General features: G+C 39.7%; 1 protein-coding gene and 1 long non-coding RNA gene across 3 annotated transcripts; both read right to left on the reverse strand.

The window, feature by feature from the left end:
• Positions 1–10,093: 10,093 nt before the first annotated feature.
• Positions 10,094–10,843, reverse strand: LOC134291257 (uncharacterized). Of its 2 annotated transcripts, none has more exons than XR_009998998.1 (3): positions 10,747–10,843; positions 10,412–10,663; positions 10,094–10,375 (listed from the first exon to the last, which is right to left on the reverse strand). It is a non-coding gene; the product is annotated as an uncharacterized LOC134291257 (long non-coding RNA). The 2 variants fall into 2 exon arrangements; XR_009998999.1 differs by having other exon boundaries at positions 10,412–10,678; positions 10,747–10,805.
• A 1,222-nt stretch (positions 10,844–12,065) lies between these two features.
• LOC134291382 (uncharacterized) lies at positions 12,066–15,480 on the reverse strand. The gene is made up of 6 exons (XM_062859061.1): positions 15,067–15,480; positions 14,929–15,009; positions 14,409–14,866; positions 13,378–14,354; positions 12,300–12,471; positions 12,066–12,203 (listed from the first exon to the last, which is right to left on the reverse strand). The coding sequence occupies exons 1-4, from the start codon at positions 15,131–15,133 to the stop codon at positions 14,166–14,168; spliced, it is 795 nt and encodes a 264-aa protein (XP_062715045.1). The 5' UTR covers positions 15,134–15,480; the 3' UTR covers positions 12,066–12,203; positions 12,300–12,471; positions 13,378–14,165.
• Positions 15,481–18,692: the final 3,212 nt, after the last annotated feature.

Here is an 18,692-nt window from a genome sequence, read left to right on the forward strand (position 1 = left end):
TAAATAAGAATTAATGAAACAATTTTATTTATTAATTACACCGTAATATGCATTCATGCTATATGCCATGTAAAAAGGTTGTTTTCTGCTCCAGCTTCATTGTTGTCAGCAATCACGAAGCGACGAAATGCCCGAAAAGCTTCAGCCGCTGGTTTGGAGATCGAATCAAGGGAAGGTCAATCCACACGCGATTGTCCTAGCGTTGGAAGCGCAACCGTGCATACACTGAAAAAAGGAACATGGTAATCTGCACCATTCCATAGGGTCAAAATAAAACATCTTTACTACTTGATTTTGGTAGACCATGTATTGTTATTGAAACAACCATCACCATAGCCAAATTTACTATGCTTTGACAGAAATGACGCATATAGTAAAAATTACCATGTAATGATAAGAATGAGAAATATGTTGTTTTAAAATCAATATTTACAATGCGGTTCGCCTCTACCATTGTATAGTAGAATTTACCATAGAAATACGATAGTTGTAACTATGCAGGCATGGTAATTTTTAACATGTATTCGTGGTGCATTCTATTCAACTGAAAGATAATGGCGATACTAGAACGCATTTTGCTCCTCTCATTGCTACACACACTGTACAGTAAATACAACAGTACTGCAGCTGGGAGAAAAGGGCAAAATGCGCTTTAGTACCGGCAATATTAAAGGTAAAAGAACCAACATTTCCAGAGTGCCATTTGAATAAATGTATTGCGTTCCACATTCACAGCATTTACGTCCTATTCAAATCGCCCTCCATAATTGTTTATTTTTTTATGAAATCGATTTATCTTATATAATTTGCCTAAAATGTTGTATAAAATATCTCTTTAATCTTAGGGTAGAAGCTTCAGTTTTGGCCAGTCAGGTATTTTGGCCATAGTACTTTATTCAGCCTGTTGCTATCCAAATCGGAAATAATTTATTTTTTACGAGTAGATCCTAATATAAAATGATGATTACAGCTGTGAAAACCATTATTATTATTAGCTTTATTAGGGAGATTTTCAGCCCGAGGCTGGTTCATCACCACGTGAAAACCATGGATTTTGATTAAAAAAGATAGAAAAAAATAATTTTCCCTAAAAAATTAGCTCTCATATATCTATTTTGGCCAGGGTGCTTCTATTTTGGCCACTCCCATACGAAATACACGTGATTGGCCAAAATAGAAATCAAATATGAGAATATTGTTAAAACTAATGCCGTGCTTCTATTTTGGCCAGTCCCACTTTTAATGCAGAAATCAAGTATTAGCTTGATTTCTGCATTTTTCCTTCAAAATATAGATTGAAACCTTGCATTTGACACATTGGTTGTGCACATAAACTTATTAGCTATTTTTATAAAAAATAATTCCCTTAGACTGGCCAAAACCGGTGCTCGCACCCTATTGATTGTTCTTCTATGCGATACAAATGGATAGGCGGTCCATTAAATTGGTTAGTGTTAATATCAGCATAAACACCTTGTGGTAACTCTACTTCAAAAGAAACGTAATTTTCTATGTGGCCTTTTAATAACCCATCTCGACATGCTTTATAAACAATAGATCATTCCAGAAGGGAGGGGGGGTGGTGTTGGGTTTGATTGTGACACAAGTTTTGCGGCCCATTAGCATATCAATACCTAAATTGTCATTGTCTATAAAAACTAAATGAACCTTCACACAAGCACTATAAATCTAATGAAGTAGCTTCTAGGTCCAATTTTGTCATATCACGCTTTTACAAACCCGACTATTGAAGTTATGTGTACCGGAGTGACCGGCCATCGCATCGTTCATTTGTGTCTGATCCGAGTAGAGAAAATATGGCATTATAATTTTATCTGCACATTGTTCTTTAACCGAAGGGATGACACTCTGATCTTTTGATGTTAATCTTTTTTGAATCTTTCGGAATCTTTTTGAATCTTTCTGAATCAGTCAAATTCCGACCAAAAAAAATCACAAAACTTTTACTTCAGTGTTTTGTTCGCAATCTGTCAAAAACGATCCGTCGCCGACCGACGTCGCCGCCAAAACAAATTGCGTGTTCACCGCGTTAGGATATTAAAATTTTTACGTGAAATTCGTTTAATTTCTAGTGTAGAATACCAAATATTCCGCCGAAAAAGTCCGGAACCGCGAAAAAATCTCGAACTCGATCGATCAAGACTTGATCACTTAGTGAAAACTTAGAACCTACTGTGATTCCGAAAACGGGTTCGGCTACATGAGCGAAACAGTAAACCGAATCAGGATTTCACTGCCACAACGGGACCAGATACGCTCCTTCCTCCGTTTATCCCTTCGTCTTTCCCGACCTTTCGAAAAAACTGGTGAGCTTGGTAGGTGAGGAATAAACGAACACAATTTAGAAGCTTTAAGCATTTCCAGGTTCTTTCATAAATCATAACCTACATCTTTTCATAGATAAGACGGTCATACGCCACATGTTTCGGTTTGCTACTGCTTCCTCGGGACATCGCCGCCTCCTTGTCACCTGTGCTCCACATCGTACCATCCCTGCGAACACAATCTATGCAGGATTACCATCCGGCATATGTGCAGTATGCCCTGCCCATCGTATCCGTCCGGCTTTGGTCAGTTTCCAGACCACAGCTTACCGTAGAGTACAGAGAGCTCATGGTTGTCTTCACTGCCACACACCGTTCTCCTCGAGTATGGTCCGTATAGTGAGCACCGGGTTTTTAAGCATTTTACATGGTACATCAGGTGCGGGCATGAATCGAGGTAAGCAAGATACACTGTAAACGCTCGTTTCTTAGAAGACTACTTTATTATTATTGGGGACTACGAAGGTGATGATTTTGTTTGCGGTTTTCTGTGAGAAAGTGAAGGAGGGAAGATTTTTTACTTTTTTTTTCACTCATACTCTCATAAGAAACCCCGTAGGAAGAAAGAGTGTTTCCCGGCTCATCAACCTTCGTAGTCCCCAATTATGGCCGAGATTATGACTGAATGATGGATTGATATCAACTTATATGCAGGCCCCTAGAGACTCAACTGTAAAGCCGTAGGTATTCAGCATTGCCATGTTGAGGGTGACGGGTCCGATTATTGTTTATCATTGAGGATAGTGCTGTAGGTTGCTACCAAGATGCGAGGTGCGTTCACTGCAAGGTAGTTGTATTCATTTGATGATTGGCCGTTTGATTCGATAAACCGATAAACTATGTTACATCTTCAATCTTTGGAGTGGCATAAGCACAGTTATAAACAGACAGCATTTTGTTATTGCATATTATTATTTTATAATTTATTTTGGGCACTTATCCAGATGAGTTTTCATTCGTGTCCAACAGCATTTTGTGAATTCAAGACCAACAATTGCAAAGGCCGCATCAACATTTTGTTAACAAACATGCTTCTGTCTACTTAGAGCCTTCTGAACTTCACTCACACACCACCACCATGACCAAAAAGTGCAAACATCAAGCTTTATTCGTTAGTACACAGGGTCAAATATTACTGCAAAAAGAAACTAATGCTCAAACATCTTCGGGGGTGCGTTGATTATAACAGAATAACAGAACAGAAAAAGAAACTAATGCTCAAACATCTTGATTTACCCGATAGAATTTTCATTAGTAGGTGTCAAACTGATAATATTTCTTGAGTTCTTTCCTTGTCAAATATTTGACTCCGTGTACTTCAGGCCTTTGGTGGTGAGATGCGTGAGTGGAACTCAGAAGGCCCTAAGTCGACAGAAACATGTTTGTTTACGCAATGTTGATACGACCTTTTTTTTTGGTCTTGAAATATGTTATTTCCGTGAAGTGATTTACTATTGCACATGAACATTCTTGGTGAGTCTTTTTGGATAAAAATGCTTTCATAATAATCTTCATAGACTTGAAATAGCTTGAAATGACTGAGAACTGACATGTTACGTCTAAAAATTGGTCTTTGTAGTGGTTTAATTTGAACAACGGGTTCAGCCTTGGCAAATAAACTGTCACGGAGCTACTTCTGAAACTTGAAAGTATTTAGTTAGCAATTTAGTATACTTTTTCTTTATACAGAATAAGGACCACAAACACTTCAGAATTTACATTATTTTATATAAAAATAATTATTTTGTGAAATATAGATTACTTTTCCTTTTCCATACAAAACGGTTCGGTTTGGAATTTAACCCTCTTGCTCTAGAGCACCATCGATTTTCGACGAACTCGGGACAAACGGAATTACCTAGATTGAAATGACGCAATCATTTCTAGAATATGATTGTGATCTCATAAGGTAAACTTCTTCTTCTTGGGACAAAGCCTGCTTCTCAGCTTAGTGTTCTAAGAGCACTTCCACAGTTATTAACTGAGAGATTCCTCTGCCAATGACCATTTTGCATATGTATATCGTGTGGCAGGCACGAAGATACTCTATGCCCAAGGAAGTCAAGGAAATTTCCTTTACGAAAAGATCCTGGACCGACCGGGAATCGAACCCGTCACCCTCAGCATGGTCATGCTGAATACCCGTGCGTTTACCGCCTCGGCTATATAGGCTATAAGGTAAACCCAACTGCCAATTACTCGATTAATTACGTACTATTGATTTACAGCTAAAAATTTTTGTTAATGATTTCAATAAATTTGGTCAATTTGCAATAACTTTTGTTCAAGAACTTTTTTTTTAAACTCTTTTTTGGCATAGAAATAGTCGTCCAAATTCGTGTGAAGGAAAGGGTTAATACAGGTGATGTAAATTGAAAATTTCTCAGGTGCGCAGAATATGGGGCTTTCACAGTGCAAGCATTTTTTAAGACTCATGCTGATAAATTTCAATCATTTTATTTAAGATTCCAGTACACAGGGTCAAATATTTGTCCAACAAAAATCAATGCTCAAACATCTTGTTTGACTCGATCGAATTTTCATTAGTATCAAACAGATGATGTTTCTTGAGTTCTTTCCTTGACAAATATTTGTCCCTGTGTACTAGCACCCTTAGTCGCTTATTCATTTTATATTATCTCATTATTTTGAAAGCTTGCACTAATCTCACGTATCTAAAAGCAATCCGCTAATCCATTTTTAAATTTATTCCAGAAATTCCATATCACCACTATTAACCATGGCTAGCCAGCTCTAATTTGATTATTTATTTTTTATTTTATGTTCTGTATTTATATGTGAATAAATAGTTTTGCTTGGGGGGGTTAGGAGGGGGCTCGTTTCTATGGGTATTTATCCGAAATTCACTGCAGGGAAAGGGGGGTCTGTTTAAGAAAATAGGTCACTTCTCCAATGAGTTAGTTTTGTAATTCACAAGGTCAAGACATTCTTCAAAGTAATTATGGTTTGTCGTCAAGATACCTTTACTTCATCCTGTCCTGCCACCACGCTTCAACCAACAGAAATAATTAACTTCTGGAGGTCACTGGTCATAATCCATAAGGGGGATGCATAAACAGTTCCTGCATACAGGTAAGTAAATACATATGTTTAAAAAAATATTGATTCTGTCTAATTACTGTCTTATGTTATAACAGTTCTCGGGACAATCTTATTCTCCGCCTACTTGTTCACCCTGTCCTCTGAAGTTGTTTGGTGACGCACAATACGTCTTCTTAAGAAATAGATCAATTTTCTTTGTAGTTGTTCGTCCTTTTCATCAGAACATGTCGTACAGTTGTTTGAAGACGCACAATACGTCTTCTTAAGAAATAGATCAATTCTCCTTGTGGTTGTTTTTCTTTGTCATCAGAACATGTCTTGAAGAAGGTTCACCAAGTCCTCCGAAGATGTTTGGTGACGCACAGCACGTCTTAAGAAATAGATCAATTCTCTTGTGGTTGTTTTTCCTTGTCATCAGAACATGTCGTGAAGAAGGTTCACCAAGTCCTCCGAAGATGTTTGGTGACGCACAGCACGTCTTCTTAAGAAATAGACCAATTCTCTTTGTGTTTGTCTATCCTTGTCATCAGAACATGTCGTAAAGAAGGTTCACCAAGTCCTCCGAAGATGTTTGGTGACACACAACACGTCTTCTTAAGAAATAGACTAATTCTCTTTGTAGTTCTTCGTTCTTCCCTTTAATCAGAACATGTCGTGAAGAAGGTTCACCAAGTCCTCCGAAGATGTTTGGTGACGCACAGCACGTCTTCTTAAGAAATAGACCAATTCTCTTTGTGTTTGTCTATCCTTGTCATCAGAACATGTCGTAAAGAAGGTTCACCAAGTCCTCCGAAGATGTTTGGTGACACACAACACGTCTTCTTAAGAAATAGACTAATTCTCTTTGTAGTTCTTCGTTCTTCCCTTTAATCAGAACATGTCGTGAAGAAGGTTCACCAAGTCCTCCGAAGATGTTTGGTGACGCACAGCACGTCTTCTTAAGAAATCATAGGCGCCAACTTAGGGGGGGCAAGCATGGGTTTGCCCCCCCAATATTTGACGATTTTTCGATTTTCCCATACAAAAAATCAGAAAAACCAGGCTTTGCCCCCCCAATAATTTGATCAAGTTGGCGCGTCTGTAAGAAATAGACCAATTCTCTTTGTAGTTCTTCGTTCTTCCCTTTAATCAGAACATGTCGTAAAGAAGGTTCATCAAGTCTTCCGAAGATGTTTGGTGACGCACAACACGTCTTAAAAAATAGATCAATTCTCTTTGTGGTTGTTTTTCCTTGTCATCAGAACATGTCGTAAAGAAGGTTCACCAAGTCCTCCGAAGATGTTTGGTGACGCACAGCACGTCTTAAGAAATAGATCAATTCTCTTGTGGTTGTTTTTCCTTGTCATCAGAACATGTCGTGAAGAAGGTTCACCAAGTCCTCCGAAGATGTTTGGTGACGCACAGCACGTCTTCTTAAGAAATAGACCAATTCTCTTTGTAGTTCTTCGTTCTTCCCTTTAATCAGAACATGTCGTAAAGAAGGTTCATCAAGTCTTCCGAAGATGTTTGGTGACGCACAACACGTCTTAAAAAATAGATCAATTCTCTTTGTGGTTGTTTTTCCTTGTCATCAGAACATGTCGTAAAGAAGGTTCACCAAGTCCTCCGAAGATGTTTGGTGACGCACAGCACGTCTTAAGAAATAGATCAATTCTCTTGTGGTTGTTTTTCCTTGTCATCAGAACATGTCGTGAAGAAGGTTCACCAAGTCCTCCGAAGATGTTTGGTGACGCACAGCACGTCTTCTTAAGAAATAGACCAATTCTCTTTGTAGTTCTTCGTTCTTCCCTTTAATCAGAACATGTCGTGAAGAAGATTCGCCAAGTCCTCCGAAGATGTTTGGTGACACACAACACGTCTTCTTAAGAAATAGACTAATTCTCTTTGTAGTTCTTCGTTCTTCCCTTTAATCAGAACATGTCGTGAAGAAGGTTCACCAAGTCCTCCGAAGATGTTTGGTGACACACAACACGTCTTCTTAAGAAATAGACCAATTCTCTTTGTAGTTGTACTTGTAATCAGAACACGTCGTAAAGAAGGTTCACCAAGTCCTCCGAAGATGTTTGGTGACGCACAACACGTCTTCTTAAGAAATAGATCAATTCTCTTTGTAGTTCTTGTAATCAGAACACGTCGTAAAGAAGGTTCACCAAGTCCTCCGAAGATGTTTGGTGACGCACAACACGTCTTCTTAAGAAATAGATCAATTCTCTTTGTAGTTCTTGTAATCAGAACACGTCGTAAAGAAGGTTCACCAAGTCCTCCGAAGATGTTTGGTGACACACAAAACGTCTTCTTAAGAAATAGACCAATTCTCTTTGTAGTTCTTCGTTCTTCCCTTTAATCAGAACATGTCGTGAAGAAGGTTCACCAAGTCCTCCGAAGATGTTTGGTAACGCACAACACGTCTTCTTAAGAAATAGACCAATTCTCTTTGTAGTTGTACTTGTAATCAGAACACGTCGTAAAGAAGGTTCACCAAGTCCTCCGAAGATGTTTGGTGACGCACAATACGCCTTCTTAAGAAATAGATCAATTCTCTTTGTGGCTGTCTATCCTTGTCATCAGAAGATGTCGTGAAGAAGGTTCACCAAGTCCTCCAAAGATGTTTGGTGACACACAAAACGTCTTCTTAAGAAATAGACCAATTCTCTTTGTAGTTCTTTGTTCTTCCCTTTAATCAGCACATGTCGTGAAGAAGGTTCACCAAGTCCTCCGAAGATGTTTGGTAACGCACAACACGTCTTCTTAACCCTTTATAAGGCAGTGGCAACTATATTGCCACCTACTGTTTGTATTTTTTTCTGTTTTATAACAATTTATTTCGAACTTTTTTTTTTTTGGTTTACGCAAAATTGGGACTACTAACAACGCCTGGTATTTTTTTGGTACTAAACAAAGCTTTAACAACAATTTAGGAGCCATTTGTAGTCTCAAAAATGACTAATTTTGACCACGTTAAGAAAATTAGCTCAAACTTATTGTAAAATTATAGATTTGGTAAATATTTTAAGATATAATCAAATTCTGGGTTGACATGAGCTGAACTACACAGTTTATATTATGGATAAACCCTCTCTTACCCATGGTAGCACAGGTGATCCACTACTTTGCACTGTTCATTCAACTCTAAAACAAAAACGAGCAGAGAATTTTTGACCAAATCTGGCATAATAGTTCATTAAACATATACGAACATCTGACGAAAAAATGGGAATGATCTAACTTATCCTGTATTTGTATGAACAGTGCAAAGTAGTGGATTACCTGTGCTACCATGGGAAAGAGAGGGTTAAGCCCCAATCCACTCTAAAATCTCTTTTCCGGCTTTTTGTCGAAGTCAAAAGAAGAAAACTACCCTAAACGGGCAGTGGCAAGAATATTGCCACCAGCGCTGGTGGCCTAAACGGGCAGTGGCAACTATATTGCCACCTCAAAAGCTCGTTTTTGGGGTTAACGGGCAGTGGCAACTATATTGCCACCAACGTTTTTGGCCTAAACGGGCAGTGGCAACTATATTGCCACCTAGATTTTTGAGAGTTTCTTTTAAACAAAAATTGATTTGTATATGTAATCATGTATATAATCATTTGCATAATAGTATGCGATGATAACTCTTCTAGTTTTCTCGGCCTTATAAAGGGTTAAGAAATAGATCAATTCTCTTTGTAGTTGTTCTTGTAATCAGAACACGTCGTAAAGAAGGTTCACCAAGTCCTCCGAAGATGTTTGGTGACACACAACACGTCTTCTTAAGAAATAGACTAATTCTCTTTGTAGTTCTTCGTTCTTCCCTTTAATCAGAACATGTCGTGAAGAAGGTTCACCAAGTCCTCCGAAGATGTTTGGTGACGCACAACACGTCTTCTTAAGAAATAGATCAATTCTCTTTGTAGTTCTTGTAATCAGAACACGTCGTAAAGAAGGTTCACCAAGTCCTCCGAAGATGTTTGGTGACGCACAATACGCCTTCTTAAGAAATAGATCAATTCTCTTTGTGGCTGTCTTTCCTTGTCATCAGAAGATGTCGTGAAGAAGGTTCACCAAGTCCTCCGAAGATGTTTGGTGAAACAATGCATCTTATTCATATATAGATACTTAAAAATAGATCAATTCTCCCGGGAGTAGCCCATGAGATATTTTGCCCCCATTTGGATAACAGCCTCATATGAATAGGAAACAAAGCAAAGATGGGACTGTTATGCGAATGAAGGCAGTATTCTTCCTAGTAATAAAAGCTTGCCAAGAAGGTTCACCAAAGTCCTGTGAAGTTTGTTAGCAATGCACATATTATTGTGCTCATTCTGCGAATGTAGTGACGTGAGAAAAGTCGGAGTCGTATATCGAGGTGAGAATTCTCGACTGGAATGAGGTGACTCTCCATTTGATTTACTTGCTTGCTTGCTTGCTCTTGAGGACACTCCGTCCATGGAGACCAGTAGCAATCAACCCAGTACTGAGTCCAATAAAAAGCATTTTCCATTCGACGTAGTTTTAACGAACCAAATCCAACAAGTAACAAGCCCAGCGCACACCTTGTTAAAGAAAACATACAGCATGATTGATGCGAGTTTTGTGATATTTTTGAATTGTTTGTAATAAGTCATGTTTATTCACTTGATACTTGCTTGATTTAGTTATATTTCGAAGTTCAGATCTCTGTCCATCTTGATTAATTAGATTAATTACCTCTCACTTGTAATCCTGGTGATTTACTTGTTTATCTCGGACTTGGTAACAGCATGGCACCCTGAGCGATGGTTTACTCCGGACAGCAGATTTTTCAGCTTCTCGTAATTTCAAACGGCCAACTACAAGTGACGTGAAATGGTTCTGGACTTCTAGTTATCACGGGCGGCCTTTCCAATCAATTCAAGAGCTTGAGCAGACAGATATTTCAGCCAAATAGAGGGAGGCGCCGGCACTAACACGTTCAGCTGCCTTTCATGAGGGACGGTGAGTCCAACCTGAGAGGGACGGTGAGTCCAACCTCAGAGTCCAACCAACTGCAAAGATTCACATTTTTGGCATTCTCCGTTGTTGCATGATGGCTGCGGCAGTCACACCCTCACAGGTCGAGGATACTCCGGTAAGCCTTCCCTGGAACTTTATCGGATTCGTGAGCTTGCTAATGTCGGATCCGAACGGCTTGTGGAGACGGCGCAATCGGTCGCGACGGACGGACCAACACGCAGATCCTTGTCGCCGCGAAGCACCACTGACGGCAAACTAATTGCGTTTAATTGGTCGCCGGTCTGAAATATAATTTTCTTTTTCAATTAGTTTGTTTATTAACATAAATTATTTAAAATATCATAAAATTATTTAAAATACCTACCTACTCAAACTGAAGATCACAAAATAAATGAAAAATTTCCGATCCCTCCGATCAGCGTCGTCCGAAACCAAAACAAACACTGAACGAAATGAATCAGATATTTTGATATGACTGACGGGCGCCCGTTTTTTATAATTCCCGCCGAATCATTTTGAATCTTTTCGAATCTTTTGAACTGATTCCAAAAAGATTAGAGTGTCACACCCCCTGTCTTTAACCGATTTCCGAAGGGAAGTATATACAACATTACATGATTTTGTTTGTAATTCTATAGTCATGTATTCATGTTTTAGACGATTTTATTATACACTCCAGGGTTTTCGAAAAACGATTTGATTTGATATTTGATTGGCATAAGGCATCTATTTGACCTAACTTGTATTTCGTTTTCTTCCTACTGGACTATATAAAAATTGGCATTTGGTCCTATTTCGCGCGTTGCGGATTTAAATTTATGTTCTGTTGCAAAGAAACTGAAAAAGTCGTTCAAATCATTTATCAGTTTTTGTGTATGTTTCTAGATATGTTTGTTTTGAGGTGCAGTAGTAAAATGCTGAACGCTTGAAGTACTGGTTCAATGATGTCATCTGTAATGATTTTCTGTGATCGTCTTACTTTATAAGCTTAATGGAAAATTTAAAACGTTTTCTCTTAGCCTAGCTTTTAAACTTAAAATAACTTGTTCGCCCATACTCTGGTTCTCTATATATCCCTTTTCCGAATCCGATGCAACGATGTTCGGCAGTCCATCATCCTCCATTTCAAGGGTCTGGCTGAGTGGAATTCTGGTGGATTCTTGTAGCGGCTGTCCCGGTGATCGAAAAAGATACAGTTGCTGTCCGGAAATATGGCGTTTGAAATGATATACATCTCGAAATGACACGTATGATATGCAAGCAGTTCATTTGTCCGTAAAAATATGCGGAGTGCCATGGCCAACGGTTAGATGTTCCAGGTAACGAGAGAATGATATACGCAATTCCTTGCACAGGAAGTAGTTCATGGTTCTACCTTTTCCAGGAACGATATAAGCTCAAGTAGCTGACTATTCTTAGTTTTACGGCCACAATCCACGTTGTAAAAATATTTAGCAACGAAGCAGTAGAATAACTCACAGCTTTCGGGAAAGTTGAACTGCAGTACTAGCTTCAACTTTATGACGATATCAACGCAGCGTAAAAATGATGGTAGTTTGTACTCCAACCGTTGTGTCACCACATAGCATGCGTTCAGCTGTTCAGGTTTACCCACCAAAAAGATTCTGGGAGAAAATTGTAATCCGTTTGATTCAGCTTCTTCTCGCAACGTATCTCTTTCCGATCGGTAATCTTCCTCCGTATCACAAACGCGACAATTTTCTTCCTGAGCTTGCAAGATGGTGGGCAATCTTCTAGACGATGTTCGGGAAGGCTTTACCACAGCATGGAATACCGAACAATAAATTAAATTCTTGGTATCTATAAAGGAATGAAAATGAAAAGAGTGAATAATTTAAAAGTGTTGAACTAAAAAAAATAAATAATAATAATAATAATTCAAAAGTGTTCACATACCATCAGCCAGAGTACCTTCCTCCAAGTATTCTAGCAGCTGAAGCGACCGATGATCCTTGATGTTGCACCTGCTTATGTACTCCCGAAACCTTACCAGGAATGTGTCCCAGTTGTCGTACAGCGTTGTCGCGTTCCTTGTGCTTTCATATATAGAGCCGTAGTCAGCATCAATCTGAAAATTAAAATAAAACAGTCGTGGTAAATGTTTCACGTTTTTGTTTTATGTAGGTATACCCAAGTAACCACGCTTCTCAAACAGTAATGCATGTATAAATACAGTGCAAATAGAGCAAGCATTACTCTGTTTTCACAATTAAAGTTGACTTGATCATTAAAGCCAAATTTAAGTTAGCTACAATGCCACTATCTCTCTCTCTCTTCTTGGCGGAACGTCCTCATTGGGACAAAGCCTGCTTCTCAGCTTAGTGTTCTATGAGCACTTCCACAGTTATTAACTGAGAGCTTCCTCTGCCAATGACCATTTTGCATGTGTATATCGTGTGGCAGGCACGAAGATACTCTATGCCCAAGGAAGTCAAGGAAATTTCCTTTACGAAAAGATCCTGGACCGACCGCGGGGGGAGCGACACTAGTTTCGCCAAGCCGAAAAACCCCAAAAAAAGGCGAAAAAAGTCGAAAAAACCCGGTAAAACCCGCAAAACTTTTGCGGGTTTTAGCGACTTTTTTGGGCTTTTTTCAGCTTTCGTTGAGGTTTTTTGGGTTGGCAAAACTAGTGTCGCTCCCCTTGACCGACCGGGAATCGAACCCGTCACCCTCAGCATGGTCATGCTGAATACCCGTGCGTTTACCGCCTCGGCTATATGGGCTATATTGCCACTATATTGGGGCCCTATCCCACTTTGATTCAACTTCACATTGCACATTGCTCGCTTTATTTGCGTCGTATTTATGCATGCATTACGGGTTGAACACTTGAACAGTGTGGTTACATGGTTAGGTATGAACTGCTATAGGTTGTGATTAGAAAGGACGACCTACAAATTTGGTAATCCATAGCAGTACACCATTATCAATAATCATGCGGGATTTGTGCGACAAATAATATGATAATACTTACCAGTAAATATCCGTTCCGATCTGCAAGACGTGGCCACTCCTGAAGGATGTTGGATTTATTGACCTCAGCTTCTTTGATGATGCTTGTTACTCGCAGCAGCCAAGAGTCGTTCCAACGGTGCAAAATTTCATCGAATGGTTCCAGGTTGTTTCGTAGCCAGTTTTTAATCGATGTCAAGCGGTTTGTTTCTGTGGATGGATGGAAGTTGTTTTTGTTTATTTTCTAGTGCAAGTTTTGAATGGGTCGTATGAAAGTATTCCAAACTGGCATCATTTTTTTTAATTTGAATTTTAAATTTGAACAAGTATTATTCTTTTGTGCAGTTTATTTTTATAATAAGCGGTTTAGCAGGTATGCTAGTTCCTAGTTCAAGCTGACAAATTGATTTCCATGTGTGTGATGCCTAGAGGCGGTCAGCTCATGCGTAGGTAAAATAGGGTAAAACAGGTTTTAAACATTTTCTCACGTAAGCGCTTAAAGCGCCCATAATAGACATATTCAGCCTTGTCGGCATGGTTAAAATTCCAGATTGAATTAAAGACAAAGACAATTACACCGTCTTCGACCTTGCGGCCTCTACAGACTGAACATTACAAACATTTGACAACGGACAACACATATAACACCCAGAGGCCCAGTGGAGACCTTTCCGTTTGACGAAAAGTTTTCCCCGACTGGAGCGGGAATCTAACCCACACTCCGAGGCTTACGAGACACCTTAACGACTGACGCCGCTAACCGCTCGGCCACGAAGCCCACAACAATAGCCAAACATTGTCAAACTTTGATTAACCGGCATGAATCTTACCATCAGTTGTAAGTTTGGATGCATCCGCCTTGGAACGTGTCCACGGGTCGCACTCGCCTATCTGTCGCCTAGATGAACCGGTTTTCTTCCGGTTATGAAACCGGTCATACAATAGACCAGAGGGATACTTCTTGCCAGACGCTGAATCACGGGGATTGTAGTAGGTTGCCTGTAAAAAAAGTGTTTTAAATGGGTTTTTAAATCATATAATCGAGTAAGTTACACGTATTTCCGGAGGAAATCGAGCTGCAATCAGGTCTGCGAAACGTTCCATATCCGCCAGTGTGAAGTATGTGTTGTTGGCAATATAATAGTCGACTATGGTGTGTGCCAATGATCGTCTGTGCTCCACATCCAGCCTTTGGTGTGCTTGGTAATATTGGCAAACGATTTTGCCTTTTTCGTTTCTTTCGAGTATTCCAAGCAGCACATTGTTTGTGACGGTTGTTTGTAGTAATCTGGTCACATGAGATGGTCCCGGCTCGACATGATGAAATGAAGACGTTCCGCTTACCGGATTGCTGCTGTTGGAAGGCAACGGACGGTACAATGCACTCTCTTGCCACTGTTCCAATTTGGAGCGCAAGGCATGTTTATGTCCCGTCCATTTGACAACAGAAAATATGTCGCTTAACGCTTTTTCGTCCAGGATTTTTAAATATTCAAGTGTGACACCGTGACCTTGGGAATAATAGTTTCTTAATAACCAGGTTATTCTGCTAGACAGTTTTGCTACTACTTACTTATCAAGATGGCATACACCGAGGATCCAAGTTCCCACTCCTCCAATATGACGTTTCTTAGGTCCGGCTGCTCGTCGGCTTCTGAAAAAACATGTTTCCAGATTATTAACAGCAATTCGCAATTTTTATTCTATTTACCTTCAATGGCGTCGGAATCGGCAACAAGCTCTTCAATTAGAACTTCTTCAATTTTTGATTCTGCCATTATTTCGACAAGTATTTCGGTAAACGTTTTCCGAAAGGAAGTACGTCAAAATGGCGAACGGTCGCGCAGATGCTACACGGAGAACTGAAAAAGCTCAATACAATCTAAATATTTACAATAACTATCGAGCGTTTTGAGCTTGAAACTGTTTATATTTTGGGTAAACATAATTAGAGTTGACATTACCATGTTTGTTCGGCGCAGAGTAAAAATTGAATAGTTGTGCTGAATATATATATAGTGATGCTCACCATGCTACAAAATGTTTGACACATGGTAATTTTTATTGATTCATGGTAAGTGTAAATAAATGTTTGGTAAGGTTTACGATATTTTGGCATGGTAAAATCAAGAACGCTGCCGCGGTTCACAGTACTATATTTATTTTTTCAGTGTAAGGAAACAGCGCCTACAGGAGAAATATAAACAATTCTTAGTTCACTGATCAACTGTAGAAACACTAGAATCTGTCTGGTGGAAAATACTTACCGTGGGGGGACGATGCACCTCATGCCTCGTTGCCGAACCATCCGGATGTTGTCGTCTGGTTCTAGCGACATTGAAATTTGCAGCTGTAGGGCACCGATGAGGACGACCGCCAATGCCTCCGGATGGAAACCGTTTCCGACTACGGGGACAAAAGATACAATGTAGGTTTTCGTTGAGTAGACATTATTCCGTTAGATAAAATACTTACCACTTATAAGTACGTTTACTGCTGCGGCTGCTGCTGCTGCTGGTCCGATTTTTTTTCTTTGTTTTGAAAGTTCTCATTGCAGCCATCAGCCGATTTTCATTGGTTCACAAATACCGATGCATGCAACTGCTTATCATATGGGCCTTTTCATTTGACGTCTTAAATCAGCTGATTGTTCGGGCGTTTGACAGTTCTTCTATGAAGATGACACGTTCTTGTTAGCAGCTGTTGTTCAAGCTTTGTAAACAAATGCATGCACGGATCTGTCACATGAAAAGGCCTATTGTCAAACATCAGTAACATATAATGAAACGCACGCGTGTTAGTGTGTTGCACGAAATAAGCACAAACAGTATGATATAAGGTGAGTTAATATTGCCGCCATTACTTCCGAACTCCCATCTCCATATCATTCAACAATACTTGCACAGTATAATATAATGTGACCACTTGGTATAGATTGCGTATACCTTAATTTATAGTCGACTGTGTTGAATCTCACATTCTGCGACATAAAAGCAACTATTTATCATACATTAACAACAACAGATACAAGACAATTACTGTTTGGAGATTAAGACAAACTGTAAATCTTTATGCGGGGACATATCAAACTTCATGATTTTGCAAAACAAGACTTTTGGTACATGTTTTGAGAGATTTCGGATAAACTGGTGACATCTCCGGATGTTCCGGAAACCTGGTGCCCTCATGGAAGTGGCCACTTTCTGACCAGTTCTGAACCTTAGCTTGCGACATATCAAACTTCATGATTTTGCAAAACAAGACTATTGATACATGTTTTGAGAGATTTCGGATACACTGGTCACATCTCCGGATGTTCCGGAAACCTGGTGTCCCCGGGGAAGTGGCCACTTTCTGACCGGTTCTGAAACCAAGCATGCAACATATCAAACTTCATGATTTTGAAAAACAAGACTATTGGTACATGTTTTGAGAGATTTCGGATACACTGACCACGTCTCCGGATGTTCCGGAAACCTGGTGCTCCCAGGGAAGTGGCCACTTTCTAACCAATTCTGAACCTTAGCTTGCGACATATCAAACTTCATGATTTTGCAAAACAAGACTATTGGTACATCTTTTGAGAGATTTCGGATACACTGGCCACATCTCCGGATGTTCCGGAAACCTGGTGTCCCCAGGGAAGTGGCCACTTTCTGACCGGTTCTGAAACCAAGCATGCAACATATCAAACTTCATGATTTTGCGAAACAGACCATGTTTCTAGAGATTTCACATACACTGGCCACGTCTCCGGATGTTCCGAAATCCTGGTGCCCCCAGGGAAGTGGCCACTTTCTGACCGGTTCTGAAACCTAGCTTGCGACATATAAAACTTCATGATTTTGCAAAACAAGACAATTGGTACATGTTTTGAGAGATTTCGGATACACTGGCCACGTCTCCGGACGTTCCAGAAACCTGGAGCCCCCAAATAAATGGCCACTTTCTGATCTGTTCTGAAACCTAGCTTGCGACATATCAAACTTCATGATTTTGTAAAACAAGACTAATGGATCGCGTTTGTATAAATTTTAAGTACACTAGATGAATTGGTCCTTACCTGAAAATAGTTTATTGCAAGCATCTGTGGCATACATCGAAACAGTTTTCTCGTCTATTAGAATGCCTTTCGCAACAGCCTTTAACAGCGCTAAATTTTAAATTATTTGCAGGAAAAACCAAAATTGGTAAGGATGTACAATTCACTAAAGGCAGGTGAAGATTCATTAGATCTTATTCCTGGAAGCTATACATGTAAACGGCGGATAGACAGATATTCCCTGGCAATATTTTTCAACATTCTCGATATCTGCGCTCACAATTCCTACATCACATTCCTTTTAGCGCTTTCAAGCTGGGCTTTCGAAGGAGTTTGCCGTAAATCACATTAGGACGAGACAACAGGACAGCATCCTATATAATGAAAAACAAAAGGTGTGATTATAATATCAATCTAAAAGTCTAAAGGTGTTCATTATGTAAGTCGGCTGTTTGTTCATCATATTATCGAAATGTTAAATTGTACGCATGTCCGGATTGTATGAACGAACAGCCAGATATTCGGGAACTGAAATACATATCGAAAAAAATCAGAAGATGTTGGTACTGTTCACGACACCGTGACGTGAAAACAATGATCAGTTGCCTCTTTTGTAGTCGTCCAGTATGCGAAAGGCATTCTAATACAAGAGAAAACTATCTAAAAACTCCCTGGGGCACCAGCTTTCCGGAACAACCGGAGAAGTGGCCGGTGTATCAGAAATCTCTAGAAACATGGTCTCCCTTGTTTCGAAAAATCATGAAGTTTGATATGTCGCAAGCTAGGTTTCAGAACCAATCAGAAAGTGGCCACTTCCCTGGGGGCACCAGGTTTCCGGAACATCCAGAGATGTGGCCAGTGTATCCGAAATATCTCAAAACATATACTTATTGTCTTGTTTTGCAAAATCATGAAGTTTGATATGTCGCAAGCGAGGTTTCAGAACTGGTCAGAAAGTGGCCACTTCCCTAGAGGCACCAGGTTTCCGGAACATCCGGAGATGTGGCCAGTGTATCCGAAATCTCTCAAAACATGTACCAATTGTCTTGTTTTGCAAAATCATGAAGTTTGATTTGTCGCAAGCTAGGTTTCAAAACCGGTCAGTAAGTGGCCACTTCCCTGAGGGCACCAGGTTTCCGGAACATCCGGAGAAGTGGTCAATGTATTCAGCATCTCTAGAAATATGCTCCAATACTCTTGTTTTGCAAAATCATGAAGTTTGGAATGCCGCAAGCTAGTTTTCGAAGGCGAATTATAGGTTGCACCTCTATCTGATAAGGAGGTTACCCCAGTAC

Source organism: Aedes albopictus, chromosome 3, assembly GCF_035046485.1.
Source record: "Aedes albopictus strain Foshan chromosome 3, AalbF5, whole genome shotgun sequence".
In the NCBI taxonomy this organism is placed as follows: Eukaryota; Metazoa; Arthropoda; class Insecta; order Diptera; family Culicidae; genus Aedes; species Aedes albopictus.

What these genes read in the sequence shown, in the direction of transcription:
- LOC134291382 (XM_062859061.1), bottom strand. Translation starts at nt 15,133, where the DNA reads ATGGCAGAATCAAAAATTGAAGAAGTTCTAATTGAAGAGCTTGTTGCC. An exon ending in CGATTCCGACGCCATTGAAG is followed by an intron (nt 15,010 to 15,066) that starts GTAAATAGAATA and finishes ATGTTTTTTCAG; the next exon opens with AAGCCGACGAGCAGCCGGAC. An exon ending in GATTTCCTCCGGAAATACGT is followed by an intron (nt 14,355 to 14,408) that starts GTAACTTACTCG and finishes CTTTTTTTACAG; the next exon opens with GCAACCTACTACAATCCCCG.